The following is a 24160-nucleotide window of genomic DNA, read 5'->3' as shown; positions in this document are numbered from 1 at the left end:
TGCGGCGCTCAAGAACAACACATCTAACGTGATCAGAAATAGCCGGACGCAGCGGGACAACTCCGACTTCTGTGAGTCATAAGAAGATGCACTCTTACACAATGTTCCTGGAGTTCGGAGGACTGACTCATCGGCTCGGGTTTGATCAGTGGCGTTAGTGAGAAATCCGCCGGGTCCCATGCAAAGAAGCACCTTGACAAAGTCGTGTTCTTTGAATAAAGGTCACATGATGCTCAGACCTGTCAGAAGAGCGAGTACCAACAGTATTCCTCTCTCTACTCTATGATTACTGGGCTGTTCTCGTCTTTTTAAAACAACACTGACATCCCTCTGCCCAGCTGTCTTCGCTCCCACCTCATCATCCACATGACAGTCGCAGGAAACCCCAAAGATTAACGTCACTGCAACTTCCTCTGGCGTTTTCTGAGGGGGGGCAACGAAAAGTTCCCAGGCCAACCGGGAGATTTAATCTCTTCAGAGGGTCAGGGATGAAAATTAAAGCCTCCAGACGACACTGGGCCTCATGCAAAGAACCACTTGAACAAGTAGTTTTGTTCTTGGTAATCTTGGAACAAAGGTCACGTGTTTTTTTTTTAAACCTAAGTCTAACATCCACCTCATTTAGGGTTGCAGTGGCAGTCTGGGACATAGGAAGCCCATGCACTCCTGTCCTTGCGACATTCCCTGCTTCCCCTGAGGCCAGGAACTGTTCCCAGGCCAAACGAGAGGTACGATCTCTCAGCCAGGTCACGGGCCAACACTGAGGTCTCAGGATGGCACTGGGCCTCATGCAAAGAACAACTCTGCTCAATCGGCTCTCACAAGATGTTCAAACATGCCACATTCAATCGGTGTTTCTTTTACCATTTTATCTGGACCACAATCAGAAAGTACAACCACTTAAGTAGTCTTGGTTGACCATATTGTGACTGCCATGGCTGTTTTAGCTTTCATAAGCAGTGCAGCATCGATGAATCTATACGTTCATCTTCACTCCCTCTCAGTCCGAACGGGGTTTCAGCGGAAACACAGGCAGCAGAGAAGCCAATGCATCCCAATTCCCAGCCATTTCCAGCTCCAGCTTGTCCTGTGGCCAACACAACGTTCCCAAGCAAACCGACTAATGCGATCTCCCCGGCGGGTCATGGCCGACACCGAGCCCTCACCGAGGCCTCGCCGAGGCGCCGGGCCAGCGTCAACGCTTCACCACAGCTGATGTGGCCTGAAACAGCTCCGATGATACGCAACAAGAAGACTTCAGATGAGATGTTACAGTCCCTGAGACTGAACTCTTTCAACGTGGACTTTGGAGCAGCTCCTCACACTGTCATAAACGGTTAGGCCTGCCGCCCTGTAAAGAAAACTCATTTTGTTGTGTGTAACCAAAATGTTTGGGCCGTGACGCAGGGTTAATGATTGTAGGTGAGGACGGTGATGTAGACCAACCGATAATCCCAGAGCTTTACGGTTTGGGTCAGATGTCATTTCACCGCAGTCGGACAGAGAGACTGTGTTGCTGTAGCTACTTTTCAGATTTATACTCTCATCACCCATGAACACGACCATGAAATGCTTGAAATACTGAGTTGTCTTAAAAAAAAGCAAAATAATCTGCATCTCTGAGCAATAAATGATTAGAATGGTTAAAAAAAAAAAACCAACCTTGAAATATTTATGAGGTATTTCAGGTTTCCATGGAATTCCAGACTGTTCTGGGAGCTGAGCAGAGGATGTTCTTAAAGTGTTGGGATTTGGGTTTGATCTTTGAGAGGTCAGAGTTCAGGTTTCAACACGGCGTGGCACTGAGCAACACGTCACTATCAAGACTATTTCAATGTTGTCTTTGACAGAACTTTTTCTTTACTGAGCAGTACAAACAGCTCCAACACACGTGGGTATGAAAAGCATCACGTTTCTGTACTGTTTGTTTTTCACTGATCAACCGGAACAACCCAGTTTTTAACCACAGGAGTCATTTTATCATGAAGTCACTTCAAGTCAGGAATTGTAAATTCCTTCAAAACTTCAGCAGCATTAAACTCCTCCACCTTGCACAGGCTCCCGTACCCGACTGAATTACAGTATTTATTCATCTTTTGCCATGAAAAAAACTCTTGGGAGATCCTGATCTGTAAACTAACTTTAATACTTGAATGAAAACTGTACAGCAAGATACTTTTAAGGCCTAAACATTTAATCTGGAAAATCTAAATCAAAACAAGTGATCAATAATGAGTCATTTGATGTGTCAAAGACAAGAAACCCAAAGAGATGAACTCTGTAACTTTGAGCCTGAGAAGGATAAAAATGGTTAAATTTGACCAACTCCATTAAGGTATTCAAAAAGCAGACAACCTTCACCGTAGAGAGGCATGAAAAAGCTTGATATTTCTTCCTTGAAAACACGGGAAAACAAATCAATGAAACAGATGTCAAGCTGATGTCATTAGTTTCAGCTCGATAGATACCGAGCAGCTCTGCTAAAACGTGTAACAGCAGGAAAATGTCCGCTGACAAAAAACACTGACAGCTAGTTAAATGCCAAACAGCAGAGTCATCTGAAAATCCAACCAGATGCTGGTCAACCTGTGACTGATCGGGCTTCGTGTATCGTCCGCTACGTACAGAAATATGTTGCTGCTCGCCGAACACATGCCTACGCCGGAGGAGAAACACCTCGTATCGTTGGGAAACCGCTGAGTGAAAACACTGGAAGCGAACGCTCTGGCAGCACCGGAGCTCCGGCAGGCTATTCTGGAACAAAAAAGATGCGACTGGAAATAAGAGGCCGCTAACGACGAACATCTGAGAGCAGTGAAACTCAGACTGACGGGCAGCAAAGGGCAAGCCCGCTCCGCAAACATCAAAGAGCGCACAGCTGGTAAAATCCACCCCCATCCAGCTCCGTTCCCCTCTCACATGGCCCACTTCCAGTTTTAACCTCTGCTCATTCATTACCCAATCAACATCAGCGGCGCTCGCATCCAGGGAGCCGACTCACCGCCAGGACCAGGCCGCAGATCGGAGCTCAGAAGTATCCCCGGCTTACTCACCCGTTCCTCAGACCCTGTGTTCTCCATCTTTTTAAGCGCTTCATGAATGGAGCACGAGGTCAAGACACAATGAACACAGGAGCACCGATTTGAAGGAAGTGCAGAGGAAAAGTGTTGAAAAGCTCCACTGCAACTGAATCAGCTCAACTCTGCTGTGGCGTCAATCAAGAAGTAATCGAGCGATTTAATCGGACTCTCGTCTTCTATTGTCCTAGTATACATGATAACAGTATGGAAAACATTTAAATGAACTTGTTCTAACTACGGCTGACTCTCACCACGGCGGTCACGTGAAGCAGATCTACTTCTAACCCACACATGTCCGTTAACATATCGCCGTCTTGGTGTAATTCACCACATAAAGCACAAGAGGAAAGTAATAACAAAGATATTATTCAAGTTTAGTTTGAGGCTCAGAAACACACTGCAGACAAATCAGCTTTCTCAATACTGAATCCAATCAGCCTCCTATAAATAGATCCATTATGAAAGCCAGCGTGTTGCCAATAACAACAGTAATGATCGGAGGACGAGGACGAGGCAGAGAAAGGAGTGACAAATAAACGCTAAAGGCATTAAAAACATAAGAGGGAAACGTCATATTAGGACGAATAAAGTTGATTTAAAGTCAGTTATTACCTGCAAACCACGATATTCTGCTTTACATCAGTATTTTATGGAGAGAATCATACTGGCAGTAAGTGGAGCAACTTAACAATTCAGATAAAATGTTTTACCATAATGAGAAAGGTCTAATATTCCATGAATAAGGCTGCTGGACAAGGAGACTATGAACTTTTTACAAGAAAATTAGACAGTATTAAAGACCTATAATAAAGTAGGAAGTGTATTAAACCTGTGAACTTGACTGAAAATGTCCACAAATGAAATATTCAACATAAAAGCTCCTTTACTGTCAATTTAACATTAATTTTAAAAATAGATGTTAATTCTGGGTAACATATAAACATGAGAAATGCCGAATAACAAAGTGGACGATGACATTTCTGGTTAAAATATAATACAGAATGATGTCTAAGAGGGAGGAGCAACATTACTTTAACCAGGATTACATTCATTAGGATTCATTTGAGCTGTAATGATCTTTAGTATTTTAACTTTGCACTTTTAACAAAAGGAAAATAAAGAGCTTATAATAAAGAACTCCTTTCTAACATTCAGTACCGATTAATTTCATCCAGGATAATCACACCTTCATGTCAGAGAGTAACTATAAGAGGAAGATGCACAGAAAGCAGGATTTTCACAGAAAATGTTCGTAACAAAAGAAACTCTGAAGAGAAACATTTGCTGCTAGTATGTGGAGAGAAATGTGCTGGATCGAGTTAAAAGGAATATAAAAGTGGTAAGAACTCTAATTATGGCCATCGCATCTTTTCATAACAGGTGAATTAATGCTAAATTGATGTTTACTGAATGAAATGATAGAATAGAGCAGGACATAATGACAGCAAGTGTGTGTTCATAACACACTGCTCAATAAAAAATACAAGAAGCAAGTGGAAAAAACTTTGAGGCTGTGATGAGTTAGAATTACTTTAAAGAATGGATGAGTGAGACGACTTGACCATAAGAAGAAAATGAACATGAAATATAAAACGTGTTTAAAATGTCATCTTGATCTCGAAGAAGCTTCAAATAATGAGAAAAAATGGGGTCATGAGCACATTAAATCAGAAATAAGTGTCAAAAAAGACTAAAAACAATGGTTTGAAGTGAATTCAAGAGAAATATGTGCAAAGGAAGATAAAGATCTTCACACATAGTTACAAAAATGGAAACTAAGAAGCAAAAAGGTAAAAAAAAATTGTATGTGAAGAAACATTTGCTAAACTTGTTGAGAAGTTTCAGGTTTATTCAGCAAAAAAAACGTTTAAATGCTGATCTTTATGGAATCAATGGGTTTAACTAAAAGAAGCTGGAAAACTAGAGCTGCATAATAGAAGTAGATGCCAAAAATGCACTAAATCAGGAGAAAATAACAAGAAATTGTTCAAAAAATACAATAAATGGGCTAAATATGTTGCTTAAAACAGGAGGAAGGTAGCAGGATGATTTCAGTTCATTCAAAAAATGCTTGAAACAACACTGAAATGCTACCAAGTGTTGAAATAAAGGTTTTTAAACAGGACAAAGCTCTAAATTACCAACTATAATATGATGGTTTGACAGAAACACTAAATCAAATCAAACCTGTACTGAAAATGGAAAATAAAACAGTGCTGTTTAGACCGAACTGCAGTTAATTCAACACACAAATCAGGGAAAAATGACACCAAATTACAAGAAAAAGGATGAAAACATTGGTTCAAATCGAGTTAGAGAAAGATTTATAGCCAGTGTGCTGGAGGATTAAGAAGAGAGATGATTCCAGTTTATTTCACATAATAAACTACTTTCATACATTCTAATTATACCTCAAAACCTGCTTAAATGCTACCTTATGTTCTGGCAGGAGCATTTTACTGGAAGATGCCATAAAAAAGATGTACTGTGATAGAAGGCATAACAAATACACTAAAAACAAAAGTTAAACTGACAATAAAGAGGCTGAAAATGTTGGTTGAAAGAACATTCTGATTCATTTAACATAATAAACTATCTCCAAACATGCTAAATACACCTCAAAGCTGCTTAAATGCTACTTTGTGTGCTGAAGATGGGATTTTACTGGAAGATTCTATTAAGAAACTGTAACATAAATGTCAAAATAACACGAACAAAATCTGAAAATGTTGGTTCAAATTAATATTATCTTGCACACAGTGAAACCATAAGAAGATTCGGGTCATTTAACTAATAAAGTACTTTCAAAGATACTAATCATACCTAAAAGCCTGAGTAAATGCTGCTTTATGTGGTAACAATGGGATTGACTGGAGGAGGCTATAAATAAAACATGATGATAGTTTAAATATGAAGATAAAATGAGAAGAAAATGTTAATTCAAACTGAGATTGACTTGTTCATCCATCATATTGTTTTAAAGGTATTACTGTTTAACTGCAGTGTGCTGACAGATGGATTTTACTGGAGGATGCTCTTTAGAAAATGAGATGTTTATTGTGATGGCAGGAGTCACAATGCAGTAAAAATGTTAGAATATGAAGAAACAGGCTGAAGATGTTGAGCACAGTCAAACAGTAAGAAGATTCAGGCTCATTTAACAGACTTAAACACACTGATGACACCTCAGCCCATGATTAAATATTGTTTTATGTGCTAAAAATGTGATTTTACTGGAGGGTGAGATAAAAAAAACATGTAATAACATCATAATATGAGTCAGAAATGCATTTAAAAAATGTTAAAATAAGGAGAAAATGTTGGTTCAACCTCGCACAGAGTGAAAGAACAAGAACATTCAAGTTCATTGGACACAAATCACACTTAAATATCCTGATTAGACTTGAAACTCTCTTTTTCTATGAGCACAGTGACATTTTAGCAGAAAACCCTGAATGATCATGACAGAAAGAGTCAGAAAACAGAGAATCTGCAGGAAAAATAAGCAGAAACTGTGCTTTAAACTTGAGCAGATGTAGATAAAGAGAGGATGGATGGTTTTTGGGGAAGGGAAATGTGAATTTGGAGCGTTTTTCTTACCTTCATGTCGTTCATGATGAGCTGGAAAAGCCCTCCCAAGGCGCTGCATTCCTTCTCTATTCCCGCATCCATTTTTCCACACGCTCGGAACAAAAAAAGGGGAAAAAAATACTGCCAAACTTTTTCTAAAGCTGCTCTTCCTTCTCCAGATGTCTATATGCAAAAGGAAAGGCCTTCCAGGTGAGTTCTGAAAGCCTGATGAAGTTTTCTTTCCACGGAGGGGGGAGTCTGCGTGGAACACCCCCGGGGGTAAAGTCCGATCCGCGGCCGCCGAACACGCAGCGCAGCCCGGCTGGAGGAGCTCCGGTCACCCGGTGCTACCCGCCGGCCAGCTGGAGAAACGTCCCAAAAACAGCCGCATCCTGGCCGCCTCACGCAGGAGAGATTGTGCAGATTTTTGTTCTTATTTTTTCCCAAGTTTTTCTTTTTTCTCCCCGGCGGAGGGGGGAGTGGAGGGGGAGGCAGCTCGGCTAACCGCGGCTAGCTGCTTAGCTCCAACTCCGCTAGCAACCTGTGAGTGTATCCGCACGGAAAACAGAGGGAAACACACACTCTCTCACACACACACTCTGAGGGGGAGTCCAAAATCATTAAAAAAAAAAAAAAATAACTATGAACCAGGGTGGTGGTGGTGAAGAAGCCCACGCAGCCGCGGGGGTCCCGCTCCGGCGCCGCTTCAGGTGGTTTTTCCAGGACTGACTTCACGTTGTTTTGAAGCGGAGAGCCGCTCCACTGACGTTCCTCCAGCGGGACTCCCGAGTCCCGACCTCACGGCGGGAGGCAGTCCGAAAACAGCGCGTCAAGAGCGGGGAGGCACCGGGGAGGCACCGGGACGGCTTCCGCTGCGGACTTCCATAATAAGAGCCCCAACGCCAGAGCGGCTGGAAACACGTTGAGCCTTATTATTCTGCTGCGGTTACATATTTATATCTAAAATAAATATAGCTTCAGCAGATTTACACATTTGACTTCTACGTGTATGGGAAATTAATAAATGAAATGTCTGTAATTATTGTCATTGTTGTGTGTTATTGATATAATTATGTTCAATTTATTTTGTCACAACATATATTTTACAACTTTATTGTATAAAGAAATGTGCTGCAATTGTATAACTTGTTTCTTTACATATTACAATACACAGATTTTCAGATTTTTACTCAGAATACAGCAGTGTATCTAAGTGTAAAAGTTCACAGCAGATGTCACAAACACTCCAAACTCGGGCAAATGACAAAATACATTAAATAGGCTAAAATGTTGCTTTACGTGAAACAGAGTTATGAATAGATTAACTTAACCACATTAAAATAATCAAAGGAGAAGTGAAGTAGGATGATCATAGTTCATCTAAAAAGCCTCAAACACATAATTTAAATTCCCAAAACTGGAAACAAGATTAATATGATGCTTTGACACTAAACTACAAGCTGTATATGATGTTAGTAGGCAGAAACACAATCGGACAAAAAAAACTGTACTGAAGATGGAAATAATATGTGCCTTAAACACATTAAATCAAGGAAAACTGACAACAGAGTTTTAAAGAGACCAAATTGTGCACAGGAGAATCACAGGAGAATCAACAAAAGGAGAAATGCAGCAGGATGAACCCAGTTCTTTTAAAACAGCTTCAAACAATCTAATTAAACTCGCTACAATGTTTGGATGCTACTTTGTATGCAAATAAAGGACTATTTTAAAAGGTAAAGCTCTAAATTACAAGCTATAACACGAGGATAGGCAGTAGGAATGCATTTAATCACATAAAAATTTAGCTAAAAATAGAAAAGAGCAAATAATAGAGAGGAAATTTGTGGCTTAGAACTCGTACACAAACAGGGAAGATATTTTCTTCTTCATTCTGATGATGAGATAGAGGATATTTAAAACAGTTTTCGCACGTTTTGTGCCTGAGTGATATTTTAAAAAGCTGTTATTGTTGAATCCGTGCAGCTTCCGGTGCGGTCCTCTCGGCCTCGAGCTTGACGCCGCCGCGTGTCAGTGAGCGGCGGAGGTTTGTTGTATGTTGAAAACGAGGCGGTCCGGAGGGGCGGAGCTTCAGTTCCAGCTCAGCAGAGGAAGAAGTCCGGAGGCTTTAATCAAACTTTACCGCGAGAGAAGCAAATTCATGTTGATATTACAATAAACAAGACAGTTTTCTTTTGTTTTGGGATTTTTTTTTCAGAAAGTTGAGTTGTTGCTAGTGTACATGTTTCAAAAAGTTCCAGCTTGGAAGCTGTTCTCTAAAATTTGCGTTTTCAGTGACTCTGAGCATGTTGTCGTGTAAACAAACACCCAAACCTCAGCCAAAGTAATGTGCTTCCACTGGAGAACGTGTGAATGAGGCCTGGAGGCCCCGTCCGGTCAGTCTGGGCTCCTGCTTTCTGCCTCACTTCACCTCCACCTTCTTGACGTGGGGCCGTTTTCACGTCTCCACCGATCAAACCACCTCTGATCCAGATGAGGCGCCCCTGGCCGAGGCGTGAGCCGCCAGGATGAACACAGTCCTGGCATTATGAGGCTGACCTCAGTCTGTTTACAGTGGGCTTTGTGCATGTTGCTGGGAGAGTCGGCATGCGGTGGCTGCATGAGCCGTCACGGCAGCCGGCGGCGGACTCCACATACAGTCAATGTACAGTTTCATCGGCGGCTATCAATAAATAAAGGCTCCAGCAGATCAGATCACCCAGTCCCGAGTTCGGAGGAAGGACTGCTGAGTCACGTACAGGAAGCTTTAACGAAAGATTTGAACAGATTTATTTGTTCATCCTGCTTTCTGCTGTCATTTCTGCTTTTTCCATCTCTTTACATCTCTAGAAAAGCTGCGAGCAGCCAGGACGGCGGCTCCCTGTCGCTTCTCTGAAGGAAGACGTGAAAGGAGCAAAGTAACGGAAAGATTTCAGCTCATAGAAACAAGATTCAAACTCAAATTAAACACAAAGACGCGACCCTGTATGCAAATAAAGGATTTCTTTACAGGTCAAAGCTCTACATTACGAGCTATAACATGATGGGTGGTTGCAGAAACACACTAAGTCACATAAAAACTAGATTAAAAATGGAAACCAGCAGCAAATAGTGAGAAGAAATTGCTGTTTATAGTGAATTAAACAGGGATGAACTTGCATACAGTCAAAGCAGATAATGAATCGGTAAAAGCAGATTTAAAGCTCGTTTCATTTGTTGATGTGTTATTTATTCAAAGAAAAAAAGAGGTAAATGAATTGAATAGGTGCTTCTTTTCTTTTACCTCACATGTCCAAATCAGAATCTAAAAAAAATCCAGAAGGAGCTTCGGTAACTCGACGTGCCGATGATAATGGACAGAACACGTTCAGGCAAATAGCAACAGCAAAAAACTCTGTGTGTGTGTGTGTGTGTGTGTGTGTGTGTGTGTGTGTGTGTGTGTGTGTGTGTGTGTGTGTGTGTGTGTGTGTGTGTTTTTTTTACTGATTCACCCGGCAACAAGCTGAGTCACTCCAACAGCAGCTTTGGTCCCAGCCCGGGGTTACCATGGAAACCGGCGTGCCAACACTGTGTCCATGCATCAGTGTGTGTGTGTGTGTGTGTGTGTGTGTGTGTGTGTGTGTGTGTGTGTGTGTGTGTGTGTGTGTGTGTGTGTGTGTGTGTTTTGCTGAGTCACTGTGTACATCACCGCCGGTGTGTCTTCAGTGGAGTAACTCATCCCTGCTGAAGCTATAAATCTTCATTAATGATCTATTCTTTTGCAGCCAGGATGAGGCCCATCTTGTAATCTGATTACTCATCTGAGGCTGCAGTCATGAAGTCAGCCGCTCTTCCTGTTTGGAATTAGTTGAGAGAAATTTCACAGTAGAAATAGACCCAAAGCTCCAGTGCAATATGGTAAAACTTAAAAATACAGAGAAAGAAAAAGTGAAGGACGCTTTGAGTCAAACAAAATGATACAAACTTGAATATGTCATAAAGAGCGCTTTCTGTTTTCTATGTGTGTATGGTTTTAAACAGCTCAGTCAGAAATAAAAAAAACACATGAGGTTTCATGTAATGCTATATATTTATCAAGTAAAGCTTTTTTCTTAAAAAAAAACATTATTCAAATCTTGATATATCCCAGATATATTCAGTGTGATTTAAATAACTCAAATGTATCATTTATTCCTTTTACAGTAGAATTAAATTATTCCAAGAGGAAAATTCTTAAAAATGTTATTCTGAATAAATTGAAATTATTTTTATTTTATTATTAATTATTATGATAGTTCATAATAATTCTGTTTAATTGTATGCATAATTAGTAGTAGTGGTAGTGGTACTAGTATTATTCAAATAGTCTTTTTTTCAATCAATTTAAATTTGGGGAGGATTTTTTTCATTAATCAATTCTTTAATTTTTATTGTGCAAGTTATTCCAGATAAAATAGTAACAAGAGTAATGGTTAATTTTCAATATGATAACATGCACACATTACACGTTAAAAATAAGGAGAATCAAAAAATGGATTCATTTTGTTGTTTCTTTATTCTTCATGTTTTTTATCAAAATAAACCAGAAACATGACCGAGGAGGAAAGCAGCAGCACAGCGCCACCTGCTGATCAGACACTTGAACTTACTCAACACTCATTAAAATTCCTAATAATTAACAGTATTTTTCCTAAATAATCATAAATAAGCTCCTCGGGTACTTCTGCTCCTTCAGTGAAACAGTTTGAAGAGATGGACGTTTTTCAGTAACGCATTTAACTTTCAAATAAACTTCAGATGGTTTTGATTGGGGCTGACTGCTGGAGAGAAAGAAATGATTCTACCGGCTGACTGATGGAATGAGCCGTGACGCCCAGAACCTCCAGAACCAGCTGAGAGTCCCTCAGAAAACAGGATGAAGAGCTGAAGTCAGACCTCCGGGATTCCCAGATGTTCACCCCCATCAGGAGACTGGCGAGCTGCTCCTCCAGCAGGGGGCGCTGCTGCACCGTTTCCACGTGTCCTCAGCTCTGAGGCCAATCAGCGGCTCCCTGTCAGTCACCTGTTCCTGCGGCTGAACACACCTGGTGCTCCTCTGTACCTCCACCCACCGCAAAGAAACAAAAACAAAGTGACAGAACCAACAAATGGCCCCGACATTTACTTTTATTTGTGTTTCAAACTAAATGGAGCCAGGAAAAAACAGCGAAGAGAGGCTAATATTGCTCTGATATGATCTTTCCTGCTGGTTCTTGTCAGAACTCTTGCGGCAGCATTTTGAACCAGTTGAAGACTTTTTATCCAGTTGTTTGGGCCCCTGATAGCAGGGAATTATAACTCAGCATTGCTTTGAGTCAACATGAAGACTTTTTATCCAGTTGTTTGGGCCCCTGATAGCAGGGAATTATAACTGTCTACTCTGGAGGGAACAGATGCATGGATTCATTTCTCAGCATTGCTTTGAGTCAACATGTTCCTAATTTTAGAAATATTAGGCAGGTGAAAGGCGGAGGCCCTGCAGACCTGTTAAATGTGGGAGTTAAGGACAAGTCCTGGTCAAAGGTCAATCCCAGGTTCCTGGGAGTGACCTTTGACCAGTGTTACTGGGAGTTAAAGCAACGTCATTTGTTTAGATAATTTCTTCCCTCAGGTGTTTTGGACCAAATAAAATAACTTCTGTTTTATCTGAATTTAGGAGGAGAAAATTACAACTCATCCAGGTTTTTATGTTTTTAAGGCAAGCTTCTAGTTTGACAAGTTGATCTGTTTCATCTGGTTTCATGGATAAGTAGATCTGTGTATCATCTGCATAACAGTGGAAGATAATGGAGTGTTTCCTGATGATGCTCCCTACAGGAAGCATGTATAATCTGAAGAGTATAGGTCCTAAAGCAGAACCCTGTGGAACTCCTTGTTTAGCTTTGATCTGAGCTGTTCAAGTCATGATGAAACCAGTTTAATGCTGAACCTTTAATCCCAATAATATATTCTAGTCTCTGCAGGATGTCATGATCAACAATATCAAATACCGTAGTAACAAAGCTGACTTGCAAGAACTTGCTCGAAGATCTTAGAAATAAAGGAAAAGTTGAATATTGGTGTGGGACTTAGTATAGAGCAAGGTGGGAAGGACTTTCATGAATGAAATGCGAGAATCAGCACTCAGACACACAAGTGGATTTAAAAACCAGTGTTATTGTTGACAGTGAAGCCCAACTCAAGTTACACTTTCCCACGTTGACATTGGGAAGACTGATTAATATTTAAATACACATTCAAATATTTCTCCTTAGCAAAGTATAAAAATTTTATTTATCTGTATCAAACATGTACAAAGCTGCATGGTAGAAGGTTAAAAATCATAGAAAAATAGAAAAACCTGGATTTACTAAAACACAAAGGACAGTTTATAAAAGACGGAACAGGAATTAACGGCGTAGTGTGAACAACAGTGGAGGAATCAGTACAGAAACGGGATGATTCGGCTCAAAGGAGGCCGAGGTGAAGGCGAGTCGATCAGATGTGGTTTGGAGAATTTAAGGCTCTGATGGCGACGAGGAAGTAAAACTCCCACAGAAGATCTCTCTCCTCCAGTTAGTCTGCATCTGCTTTCCTGCTGTGAAACATCCAGAACCTGTCTAATGTTTAAGGTAAATAATTCCTGTAAAATGTTGGAATTTTACTGCATATCTGTGTGCATTCATTCATTCTCTCTGCTTTTTGAGAAAACTGCATTTTTAGATGAACTGCATTGGATAACACCACTAATATGGAAACACGCTGCTTTTACCCACTAAATGGTTCAGTTTACGGCCACTTTTCAAAAAACAGAAGTCAGAGGCCGTTTTAAAGTTTAAATAAGCGGATTAATCCAAATCCTGTTCAGAAATGTAAAATATTGCATCAACATTCATTTTTTTCCAATATGTGAGGTTTTTGAAGTGTTGAACATCGTCAGAACATCAAAGAATTTCAGATGATTAATTTCTTTAAATTAATCTAATCTCAAGGCTTCAGTTCTGGTCTTAATCTGTGTGATTCTGAAGTTAGTGTTGGAAGAATGAGTTTGATTTCTTGGAGCTCAACGCTGAAAGCAATCGTATATAAAATAAGTCTATTGATGAAAAGTTCAACCGTGTCTTTGAGAGGTTCAATCAATCAGAGAAAAAGACCCGGAGCGGTTTGTTCCGTCAGAGGAAGTTCTTCTGAAACCCTTCAGGGGTCTGAAGGTCCGGCGTCTCCTCGGCTGCGGCGTCTCTGAGTCCGGAGCGGCGAGCGTCTCGTTTCGTCAGCGGCGTGTCGGCGTCTTCCTCTGATCCACTGACCTGGAGGTTCTACTGGGTCCGTCTCCGCCCGTCGGAAAACCTGCTACGAGTCCAGAAGGCAGATCTCGCGCGTCTGCACGGCGGCGTGCCGGTCCGCCCAGCCGTCCCGGCCCTCCCTCTGTCTCCGGGCCAGGTCGCTGGCGATGGCGAGCGCCCCGCCCTTCAGGAACCTCACGAAGTTCTCCCCCACCAGCGGCCCCATGGCGTACAGGCCGGGCCCCTCGGCCGCCGCCACCTCGTTGGTGAAGGGGTCCACCTCCACGGGGTTGCGGCGGCACGTGATGGGCTCGTCGGGGTAGACGCCGAGCCGGCGCCCGTTCCCGGGCAGGAAGGACAGGTTGGGGTGGGCGCCGATCAGGACCAGCGCCTTGGAGACCTGCACTGCCGTCCGCTCGCCCGAGCCCGACTCCAGGATGCACTTGCGGTCGGGCCGGAACTCCACGACCCGGTGGCGCGGGAAGCTGAGGTAGCCCGGGTAGGAGGAGCGGGGGTGGGGCTGGGGGCCGGGGGAGGCGGGGCGGGGGTGGAGCGTCTGGGCGTCGGGCTGGGGGGGTCCGCCGGGCCGGTGCTGCTGCTGAGTCATCATCTGGTGAACCTGGACCACAGAGCACAGAACGGTGAGAACCCAGATCACCGGATCAGGGAGAGATCCGAACCGGCGCCGCGGCGCAGCTGCAGCTCGGCGTTGAACCGGCGCCGCTCGGGCTCCTCACCTTGTGGTACTCCGGGTAGAGCAGCTTGGGCAGCTGGTTGAAGATGAGCCCCGGGTCGGTGACGGAGCGCCGGAAGGCGTGGTAGACGGGCGTGTTGAGGTGGTGCGTGGCCAGCACGGCGTCGGCCGCCGTCAGCCCCGCCCCCACCACCAGCACGGGGTCCGAGGCCTGGTCCAGCTCGCCGCGGGCGATGGCCGCCTCCAGCTCCCAGAAGGAGTGGCAGACGAAGGGCAGCGCCTCGCCCTCCACGCCCAGCCGGGCCGGGATGTCATGCGTCCCGGTGGCGAGCACCACGCTGTGGGCCAGCAGGGAGAACGGCGCCTCCTCGCCCTCGCCCTCGCCGCGCTGCAGACCCGACACCCTCCAGCAGGGCGGCGCCCCGTCCCGCCCCGGCTCTCGAGTCACAGAGGTGACGGTGGTCCCGCAGGCGAAGTTCTGCTCCAGGGACATCTGGGACACGTAGTGCTGGTAGTAGGACGCGATCTCAGCCGGCGTGGCGCGGTCGTTTCGCAAGTTCCTAAAAGAAGAAAGACCGAAATCCAATTAAAAAAAAAACATCGAACATCATGCAGTTTGTCATCCGAGGCCCGAAGGAAGACAGATTTATGAACTAATGATGAGAACAGCCGAGATAAACCACCTGCAGACAGAAGGTCAGAGCGGCTCAGCTGCTGGAGCCAAATGTTCATTTTATGTAAATCCAGAGGATTCGGCTGGACTGAAGTCATTTGTTAAACAAATTCAGCACAGAGAACAAACTCCGTCCTTCTTCCACGTCTCCTCATGTCAGATCGTATTCTCACTGCACAGAGACCCGCTTACAATGCAAGCAACATATTTAACCATCTAAATACTTTAATCTTGTATCAGTACGTTACTGACTTCTCGCTGCTAGATGGCAGCAAAGTGTTTAAAAACAATTCAGTCGACGGACGAACGCACACCTTCAGCTGCATTAGGAGAAGCAGCAGCTTTGCTAAAGTCTGGTGTGTTGAGATGGTTTTCAGATTATCTGTAATTCAGTAACTTTGCATTAAGCTTCCTGAACTTCCTCTTCCAACACGTTCGGCTCTGGATGATCACGTTTCATCCTGCTGACACTCGGCTCTGCTCCAGTCTTTCCATGACGGATGCAAAGCAGCAAAACCACCATTCGAGTCCTGCTGTTCGCACGTTTAGTCAAATCTAGTCATTCCTGCAACACACACACACACAAAATGCAGTGTGTGTGTGTCATCTTTATCTGAAGGATTTCAGTGTGACAGAACCTGTTGAGATATCAGGATTTCACTCGTACGTTCCAGATTTATTCAGTCAACATCCAGAGAGTCTTTAATCCGGAGCCTCCAGCAAACCGTCCTGTGATCTTTTTCTCAATGAGTCTGAGGGAAACCGACACCACGGCCTCCCGGCAGCTTTTAATATTTCATGACTCCTGCTTTGTGCCGAGTCACATGCGAGGCGGCGCGGTGGGAAGCGGTTCGCGCTCTGACTAGCACGCTAACAGGTGTTAATCCAGGGCTTGGGACCTTTTTCTTGAGTTAAATTGATTGATGATGAGATAAGTCTCTCATGTGGAGAACGGTTTAATTTCATACCTGCGCTTGTCTCTCATCCAGTCCTTGAGTTTGAGTCCGGGAAGCTCCATCCAGTTGGCGAGGCTGAGAGTGAGCATGGATCCCTCCATCGCCTGAAAACGAAGAAACCAACAACAGAGTGAGACTGAGCTGGTAGATAAGGCCTCGCATAAGATGATCGGTAATCAGTAAGTGCGGTGCGTACATGCCAGGCTCCGCCTGGGAGGCCCTTCCCCAGCACCAGGTGCGGGACGGCTCGCTCCGGCTCGTATCTCCACTCCAGCGGCGATGAGTGGTCCGAGCCGAAGTCGCTGTCGGGCAGCAGCAGCGAGTCGAACAGCACGGCCACGGGGTTGGACGAGCGGCCCTCCAGGCCTTCACACAGGTACTCCAGGTCCTGCGGAGACAGGAAGACGCTCGCCGTCAGTCACCGGTCTAACAACCCAGGCCGTGGAGATGAAGCTCCGCCCCCCTCCTCCTCCATCACCTGCTCCAGCAGCGACAGGTGGGGCTGCTCGCTCAGCTTGCTCTGCAGCAGCGGGTTGGGGTGCGACGCCCCGGGCGACAGGTAGGGGGTGTAACCCGACAGCAGGTACGACAGACAGATCCCCGATGGGCCGTTACCTGGGAAACGGGAGGATGACGGAGGGGGGTGAGAGGCGAGAGACGATCTGTCTTTAAATATCTACAGATTATCTAATAATCTGCTCCGAAAGGAAGCTTTTCTGCAAACCGCTACAAGCTTTAAAGTCATAAGTGTCAAAAACCACAAAACTACCGCGAAGACAAAGGGATGTAACAAACCGCAGCGTGACTCAGCTGTAATTACAGAGCTATAAAACCTATTGTGACAACTCAAGGAAGTCACACACACACTCGCTTCGCAGTCTGGATGCTGAAGCAGCAAACGTTCACGAGGGCCGGCTGGTGGAAACTAGCTTCAGCATCCTGACTCAGCAAATACTACCCCCCAGATCTCTACAGCGTTTTGTTTACAGTGTATTGTTATGTGTGTGTGTGTGTGTTCTCACCGATGATCACCACAGGTAAAACATCTCCAGGGAGATGATCTTTATCCTGAAGCTCCATGTTTCTGCAAACAGAAAAAAAAAAAAAATCAACATCAGCCCGATTTAAAAATCTGACGGAGGCTCATTTTTCCCCTCTAGCACAGTGACTCAGTTCACTTTAATTCACACACACACTGACACTCACACACTTCCCCTTGAGAGCTGAGGCCAACATAGCAACGTGACCTCTGGTAAACACAGACATGGCGACTGGACGCTCTCGTGCACCAGAGAAACATGACGCAGCTTTAAACTCCAGATTCTTTAAACTTGTCACCTCTAACTGGAGAACTGTGTTGTGAAACATGAACCCGACTCGAAAGTTTGAACCATTCATTCTATTTGAGCGTCATTCACAGTTTCTTTATCTGAACTTGTCTTTATATAGAGACGATAAAGCTGGAATGTGATTTATGGTTTCCAGGATGGACTGAAATGATGGCTTGAACGCTGTGTTGACTTCACCTCCTTCTGCTCTGTTGGATAACTGTCTGCCAATTTGATGAAACCATGACAGCAGCAACAACAACAGACTTCATCGGCGCCATTGTTCAGGTTCTTCTTTAGCTTTGGAACAATGACTGAGAGAATAAAGGAGGAAGGAACAACTTCCTTCTCTTATTTAAAGGGGCTGTATCATGCTTTTTTAGCTAGTCCAAATCCTAGAAATGGCATTAACATGGTATTAGTTTATTTTTGGCGCTAAGGAAAAGTCATTTTGTGTGAAATAAAAGATTTTCTGGGGCTAATTCTGAAACCCGGAAGAGAAAACGCACAGATTTTCACTGAAAATCCCGCCTCTCCCCCTGTGGACTTTGACTGACAGCGTACTTCAGCCAATCAGAGCTTCAAAACAAATACGCTGGCTTGCTTTAGCTCTTTAGCTCTAGCTTCTCTACACACAAAGACACGCGATAACATCTTTTCCTGTTAGAAACTCACCAAGCGCAGACCCTTCAGACTCTTGCTCTTGCTTGACTGTTGCTTTCAGACGATGGTTAAAGTTTATCTCCGTAATCAGAGTTAGAAAAAAAGCAGCAACGCTGATTACTGAGGGTCTGCGGGAGGGGGTCTCAGGGGAGCCATCTTCACTTGGGGTGTTTTAGGTGAGTACATAACTATATAACAAGGTTAAAACATACAAAATGTGAATTTTGCATGATACAGCCCCTTTAACACTTTGTGTTCAGCATTAGATTCACGTTTAACTTTAAAACGATTTAATTTTTTTGTTTTATTGTCAAGAACTGGTTCTGTGAAGTTGTTTTTTTCCTCCTAAAGTTTTTTCATCTAAAGTTTTTTCATCTATATTAAGTCCTGAGTTCTGAAATGAAGCAATTCTAACCATATTCCATGCATTTACATGGGACTTTTTATTCCTCTATGAAGCTGAATAAAGTCTAATTCCATTATTTAAAAAAAAATGCCTGAAAACTTTATACAGAATTGAGTTTAAATCTGAATCGACCGGCGGGTTTATTCTCCTTAGGAAGTGGAATTATATGCTGATTTAGCGCGACTTCATTCTGCTCGTTCTGCGCATGCTCCGACGTGATGACGCAATTTTCAAGATGGCGGCCCGCTGTCTGCGTTTCGGCTCGTGTGGAGACGATTTATTTAACGGCAGTTTCAGAAGAATTGGATATAATGAAACGAGCGGATTGATGAGCGCTTAACAATATTTTCAAAGCTGTAGCGTCAAAAGTTAATTGAGAAAGAAAGAAGAGAAAAACGCTGTTTACTTCCGGTAGACGTCATTACGTCACGGCCGCACCCCTGTCCAATAAGAACGCTTCACAGACCCCTGCGTGACAGAGGATTTAATCCTTCGTTTTTCCCCATGTAAACACAAAGCTCATGAATATAATTCTGAATTATTTAATTCAGAATAAACCAATTCTGAATTAAAGCACCATGTAACCACACTGTGTGTCGGTGAAACTGTTCCTCATGTGATGTTTTTCCATTATTGACACTTCGCTGAAGGTAACAGTTCCTCTGACCAGGTTTATTCTCATGTTTAATGAATAGAGAGAAACATGATCTGCCAACATGAGACGCTTCATTTTAATAATGGCCGTCGTTTCTCAGCATTCTGGAGGACGTTAAAGCCTGAAGGAGACATTTAGAACATGTTTCCCACAAAAACTGTTCAAGTTTCTTCTCTTGAAGTCGCTGAACTTGTGTTTTCAGTGGCTCTGAGCGCCACTGTCATGTAAACAGAAAACCATGAACGCAGGAGCCAGAGGTCATCAGCATGTGAAACCCTGGACACACCCAGAGCTCCGGCGGTCCAGCCTGAACCGACGGAGACGCTCGGATAAGGAGCCAGACGTCCTTCTAGAAATATTGCAGACCAACTGACCCGATTCGCTCCGTCCTGAGATAACTTATCGCTGTCCCGTCTGTCTTTTAGTGATATCCGTTTATATCGACAATAATAAATCCATTACAGGTTTCACTTTACTGAGGAGGGTGGTTTCTACTGTGGATCACTTCTAGAACCCGATGTCCTCCAGTTCAGAGACAGACACTCTTTTGTCCGTGCTCCAGTGCCACGGGCCGTCAGTGGGAGTGGAATGGCAGTTGAGGGGGGTTTAACACGCTAACCTACATCTCCCGCCCGTCTGCAAACACACACAGTGTGATATAGATCCTGCTGTCAGCTGCTGGCGGGGCGAGCCCCGGCCGGCGGGGGAAAACCTGCCGAGTCACGCTTCCACTAACCGACACTCCGGAGTTGAAGGCAGGACAAGAGAGACGCTGAGGGGGGAGGAAGGAAGGGGGGTGGCGGGGGGGGGGTGGCGGAGGAACGCTGGGCAGAAAGGAAGGAGGAAGAGTGGAGAAGCGGGAAGAAAACGCCAGAAGAGGAATGAGATGAAGTTACGTAAGAGCGGCTCAGACTTGGCGCGGCGCCCGGTTCTACTGGAAGAGTTCAGCGGCCGCGTCTACGTGCAGCACGGGCGGCACGTTCAGCCCGGGAACACAAAGACGCGCTTTTCCCCTCTATTCAGGAATCCTGCAGGGAGGACATGACGAATGGCACATTTACAGTAAGAGGCGGCGATCCCCGCCAGGGCTGCTGAAGGCCAGTCTGACCGAGAGAGACGGGCTCAGTCTGCAGGACCAAGGCAAGGCGAGCCGCGATTCTCTCCGTGTTTTCAGGAAACTTTAAGTCCTCTGATGGAGGAGGTGTCGTCAACACTGCAGGCAAAAGATGCAAAATATGCAAAACATGCCAAACAATCAGAGCGGCCTGTGCAGCGGTTAGCTCTCCCCCCTCACAGCCTTTCATGCCCAGGTTTGATTTCTGAGGCCTGTGTGGAGTTTGCATGTTATCTCAGACCGAGATTCAAGAGAAAATGCATCATTTTAGCATCAGAACAGTTTGGTATTTACACGGTAGCAACACTAAAATGGTGTAGTTTTCATATTGGGCCAGTAGTAGGTGCTGTTGGGTGAATTAATATTCAACATTTTCTTGAGTGTTTCCAACAATAAATGAATTGCTGAACTGAAGATGGTTGCTTGCACCTTTTTGATGCTTCTTGATACAATAAATACTGCTTATTGAATTATTATTGAGACTAAACTCAAAAACAGAAAGAAAAGATTAGAATCTGCAGGTAAATTGACCCTTTTTCTTAAATTTCAAGTTTCCAGTCTGTCAAACGTCCAAGGCGTTGAGCAGCTTGTTGATTCTGTCACTGAAGCTCTTCGTCTGCACAAACGCTCAGAAGAAACGTCTGGAAAGATGAGAGGGAAAGTTTCCTCTGCCTCAGGTGCTTCGCTTCACCTCAGGTCTCGGTGAAAAACCATCTAACTTCCTCCAGAGCCGACGGCTGTTACGCAACCTGCAAAGAGACCGAGGCTCTGAAACCAAAACCTCAGCGCCTCCAAAGAGAACAGGGCTAAAAAGAAGAAACGGGCGACCTTTGACCTGAGCAGACGAGGAATTAAGCTCATCCGACCGCAAACTTCACTCTGCTTCTGGATTTATCCTGATGTCATCTCTTTGGTTGAAGAGTTCTGCTTTTCTCTCCAATACCTTCAGCAGTCAGCAGTTGTGGAGTATTTCTGGAGTTTGGAGTCCAGTGATCTGCTGTAATCCTCCACGGAGCAGGACAGGAGATGGACCACTGTGGTGCTACTGGTTTTAACTTGATCTTTTATTAAATATTGATCTTTGAGAGGGTGGAACGTTTGCTTTGTTCTTCCAGAGTCGGTTCAGAGGGGCGGAGCCTGTCAGAGCAGGACCAGTTGCAGCATTTCTGCCATCTACAAGCAAACAGGGCTTCCCCAGGAAGTTGCGTTTTCCCGGCATTACCATGGTGACGGAGCAATTTCACAACATCAGTGGCTCCGAGCACGGTCTCCATGGAAAAGGGCCTCAGTTAACTATTGGACGCATTATTCAGCAAAACAAAAACACCACTTCCACCTTTAAAATAGAACTATTTCCCACCGCATTTAATGCTTGATGTTAAATTTCTTCATTAAACTTTGTGATGATTTCCATGTAAAACAATTATTCACAATTTAAATGTGATAAAAACATACCTTTAAAGTATTAACGTATGACAAAAATCACCTTTTTATCTTGAAATCTCTCTAAAATAAAACATTTCTCAGTGGATTTTTTCTGTGAAGCATCGCCGTCAAACTACGTAACCTTTCATTTTCCTAACATAACTTTACTGGAAGCTTTGGGCATGTCTGAAAACTCATACTGAAGTTGGGGACAGTTTGTCTCTCACTTAATGACTGTATTTTAAAGATATATGCATCAAAGATGTGTGAAAGCACCGCTGTCTTTAGTCATGTAATGTGTATAATCAGTTTGAAAGATACAAGAAGAAACATGAAAGACGATTTTTTTTCTTCTTTAACCATTTCATTTGAAAGAGTTGTTCATGTTTGTGTGTGTGTGTGTGTGCATAAATGTGCACAGAGCTCCCCTGCCTGGCTCAGCCTCTGGGAAACACCTCGGAGTTCCTCCATCTGGAAGCTGCTGCTGACCTGAACCCGAGCCGGCGCTCCATCTGCCACCTGCGCCTGCCAGACGGCTAATCAGATTTCACCTAGCCCCGATCTGCAACGAGTGGCCAGACGGAGTCTGACAGCTACCGCCCACCGCTTCCTGTGAATGGAGGTCGAAACTGATTGAAAAGGTTTAGGATTCTTTCACCCTCCAGATCTGGTGCTTTGGCTTTTTTTTTTTTTTTTAAAAAAAAGATGCTCCCTGCATCACAGTGAACCTGCAGCCATCACTCACATGCAGGTCAGAGTGCACAGCCCTGCTGCTGCAGGGTGAAAGAGAGAGAAAGAAGAAATGAATCATGAAGGATTCAGGAGGAAGATGCTCTATAATCTGGATGCTGTTTCGGTTCGTTCATATTGCTGTTCAGGGTTAACGAGATAATCATAAAGTTGTACACACACTCACAAATTCTTAGTATCATTAATGCGAAAAGTCATTTCTAGACTCACAACAGCAAAAAACCCCCGAACATTCCATAGGTTTTTTTTTTTTTTTTTTTTAAGAGAAAAGTCTGTTGTTTTTCTTTGCTCATGTAGAAAAAGATGAAAACTACACTCTTACTGTAGATGTTTGACAGTCTGATTAACTTTCCTCCTGAAGTGCGTTTATATTTAAGGAATTGAGGCTAAATTTAGCCGATATGTAACCACGCTGCCGGGCGGGGACCACCCACCCACCCGGGACACCGACCCGCCCACCCAGGACACCCTGCCCCCCTCAGCTCGCTGCACCCGCCGGTCACCGGGGGTCAAACCTACAGATCACCTCCGACCCCAAACCCACCCTCTGACTGCACGAGCCCCTGCAGAAAGACAGTTTAATAACGAGTGTGTGTGAGAGAGTGTGTGTGAGACTCACCGGTACGCCCCTCCGGTGCTGCAGCAGCGGCTCTCTCGCGTCGCCTCTGCGGCTCTTGGCGCTCCAAACTCGGCTCGGTTCGGTCCTCTTCCTCCAGCAGCGGCCGTTCACGCGCTCACGTCCCGGACTCGGTCTCTGGTTTCCCGTCCTCTTCCGAACACGTGCGTCTCTGACTTTCAGCTGTGACCACAGCGCCTGCTTCAACACTTTTTATACGGTTACGGCGGTCGGAGCCGCCAGCCAATCAGAGGCCGCCCCGCTGACACGTCCCGCCCACCCAGCGCCTACCTCCCATAAGCTCCGCCCCTCCTCAACGTCAGGCGCGCCAATGAGACGTACGAAGATCGTCTATAGAAGCAGACAGAAAATAATACCTTTGGATTAAAGCCAAAAAGAAGCAGAAATTCTTCCCTAATATTCTAAAAACGTTCATCTTTTTTAACAATTTGACACTTCTTGCAACATTACATTTTTTCATATCATTTTCTAACCGTTTCCCCAAAATAAATGTAATGGAAGTATTTCATCATGACTTTTTGTTTGTCACTTTTTTTTTTTAGACTTTTTAAGATCAATCTTAAGATTCAAACTCAACATTTTTAATGTATTCCACACATTTACATTATGAATATTACATAAGATTCTGCTGAAACTTCAACATTTTCAGTTTAATTTGAAAATTGTGTTTTTGAGAATTTTACTGTTTTATTCTGAATATTTCTCTACTTTATAAGATTGTTGCTTGAACATGTCATATCGATATGAGTGAATCTATTAAATTTTCACAATATTATATACAATTATATTTATATACAAATATTAATATTTATTATTTATTCATAGTTTATTTTGGTCTTGCTGTTTCATTCTTGACATTTTCACTTTCATTTTAAGACATTTGATCAAACTCTTGATGGTATCAGAGGTTGTTTAATAATATTTCAAAA

The 24160-nt window shown here is 44.0% G+C and overlaps 2 protein-coding genes across 2 annotated transcripts in view; both read right to left on the bottom strand.

The window, feature by feature from the left end:
• Nucleotides 1-7432, bottom strand: part of mtss1 (MTSS I-BAR domain containing 1) — a 49896-nt gene extending 42464 nt beyond the window's left edge. The window contains exon 1 of the mRNA XM_030091667.1: nt 6681-7432. Within this exon, the coding sequence (XP_029947527.1) occupies nt 6681-6752 (72 nt within the window). The 5' untranslated portion in view covers nt 6753-7432. The remainder of the gene's footprint in view (nt 1-6680) is intronic.
• A 5378-nt stretch (nt 7433-12810) lies between these two features.
• osgn1 (oxidative stress induced growth inhibitor 1) lies at nt 12811-23399 on the bottom strand. The gene is made up of 7 exons (XM_030092662.1): nt 23214-23399; nt 17276-17337; nt 16732-16868; nt 16450-16641; nt 16266-16357; nt 14668-15184; nt 12811-14549 (listed from the first exon to the last, which is right to left on the bottom strand). The coding sequence occupies exons 2-7, from the start codon at nt 17331-17333 to the stop codon at nt 13998-14000; spliced, it is 1548 nt and encodes a 515-aa protein (XP_029948522.1). The 5' UTR covers nt 17334-17337; nt 23214-23399; the 3' UTR covers nt 12811-13997.
• Between the last annotated feature and the right edge of the window lie 761 nt (nt 23400-24160).

The sequence above is a fragment of the Salarias fasciatus genome, chromosome 5 (genome assembly GCF_902148845.1).
Source record: "Salarias fasciatus chromosome 5, fSalaFa1.1, whole genome shotgun sequence".
NCBI lineage: Eukaryota > Metazoa > Chordata > Actinopteri > Blenniiformes > Blenniidae > Salarias > Salarias fasciatus.
Note: the sequence above shows the minus strand (reverse complement) of the source record. Positions and strands in the feature narration are given on the sequence as shown.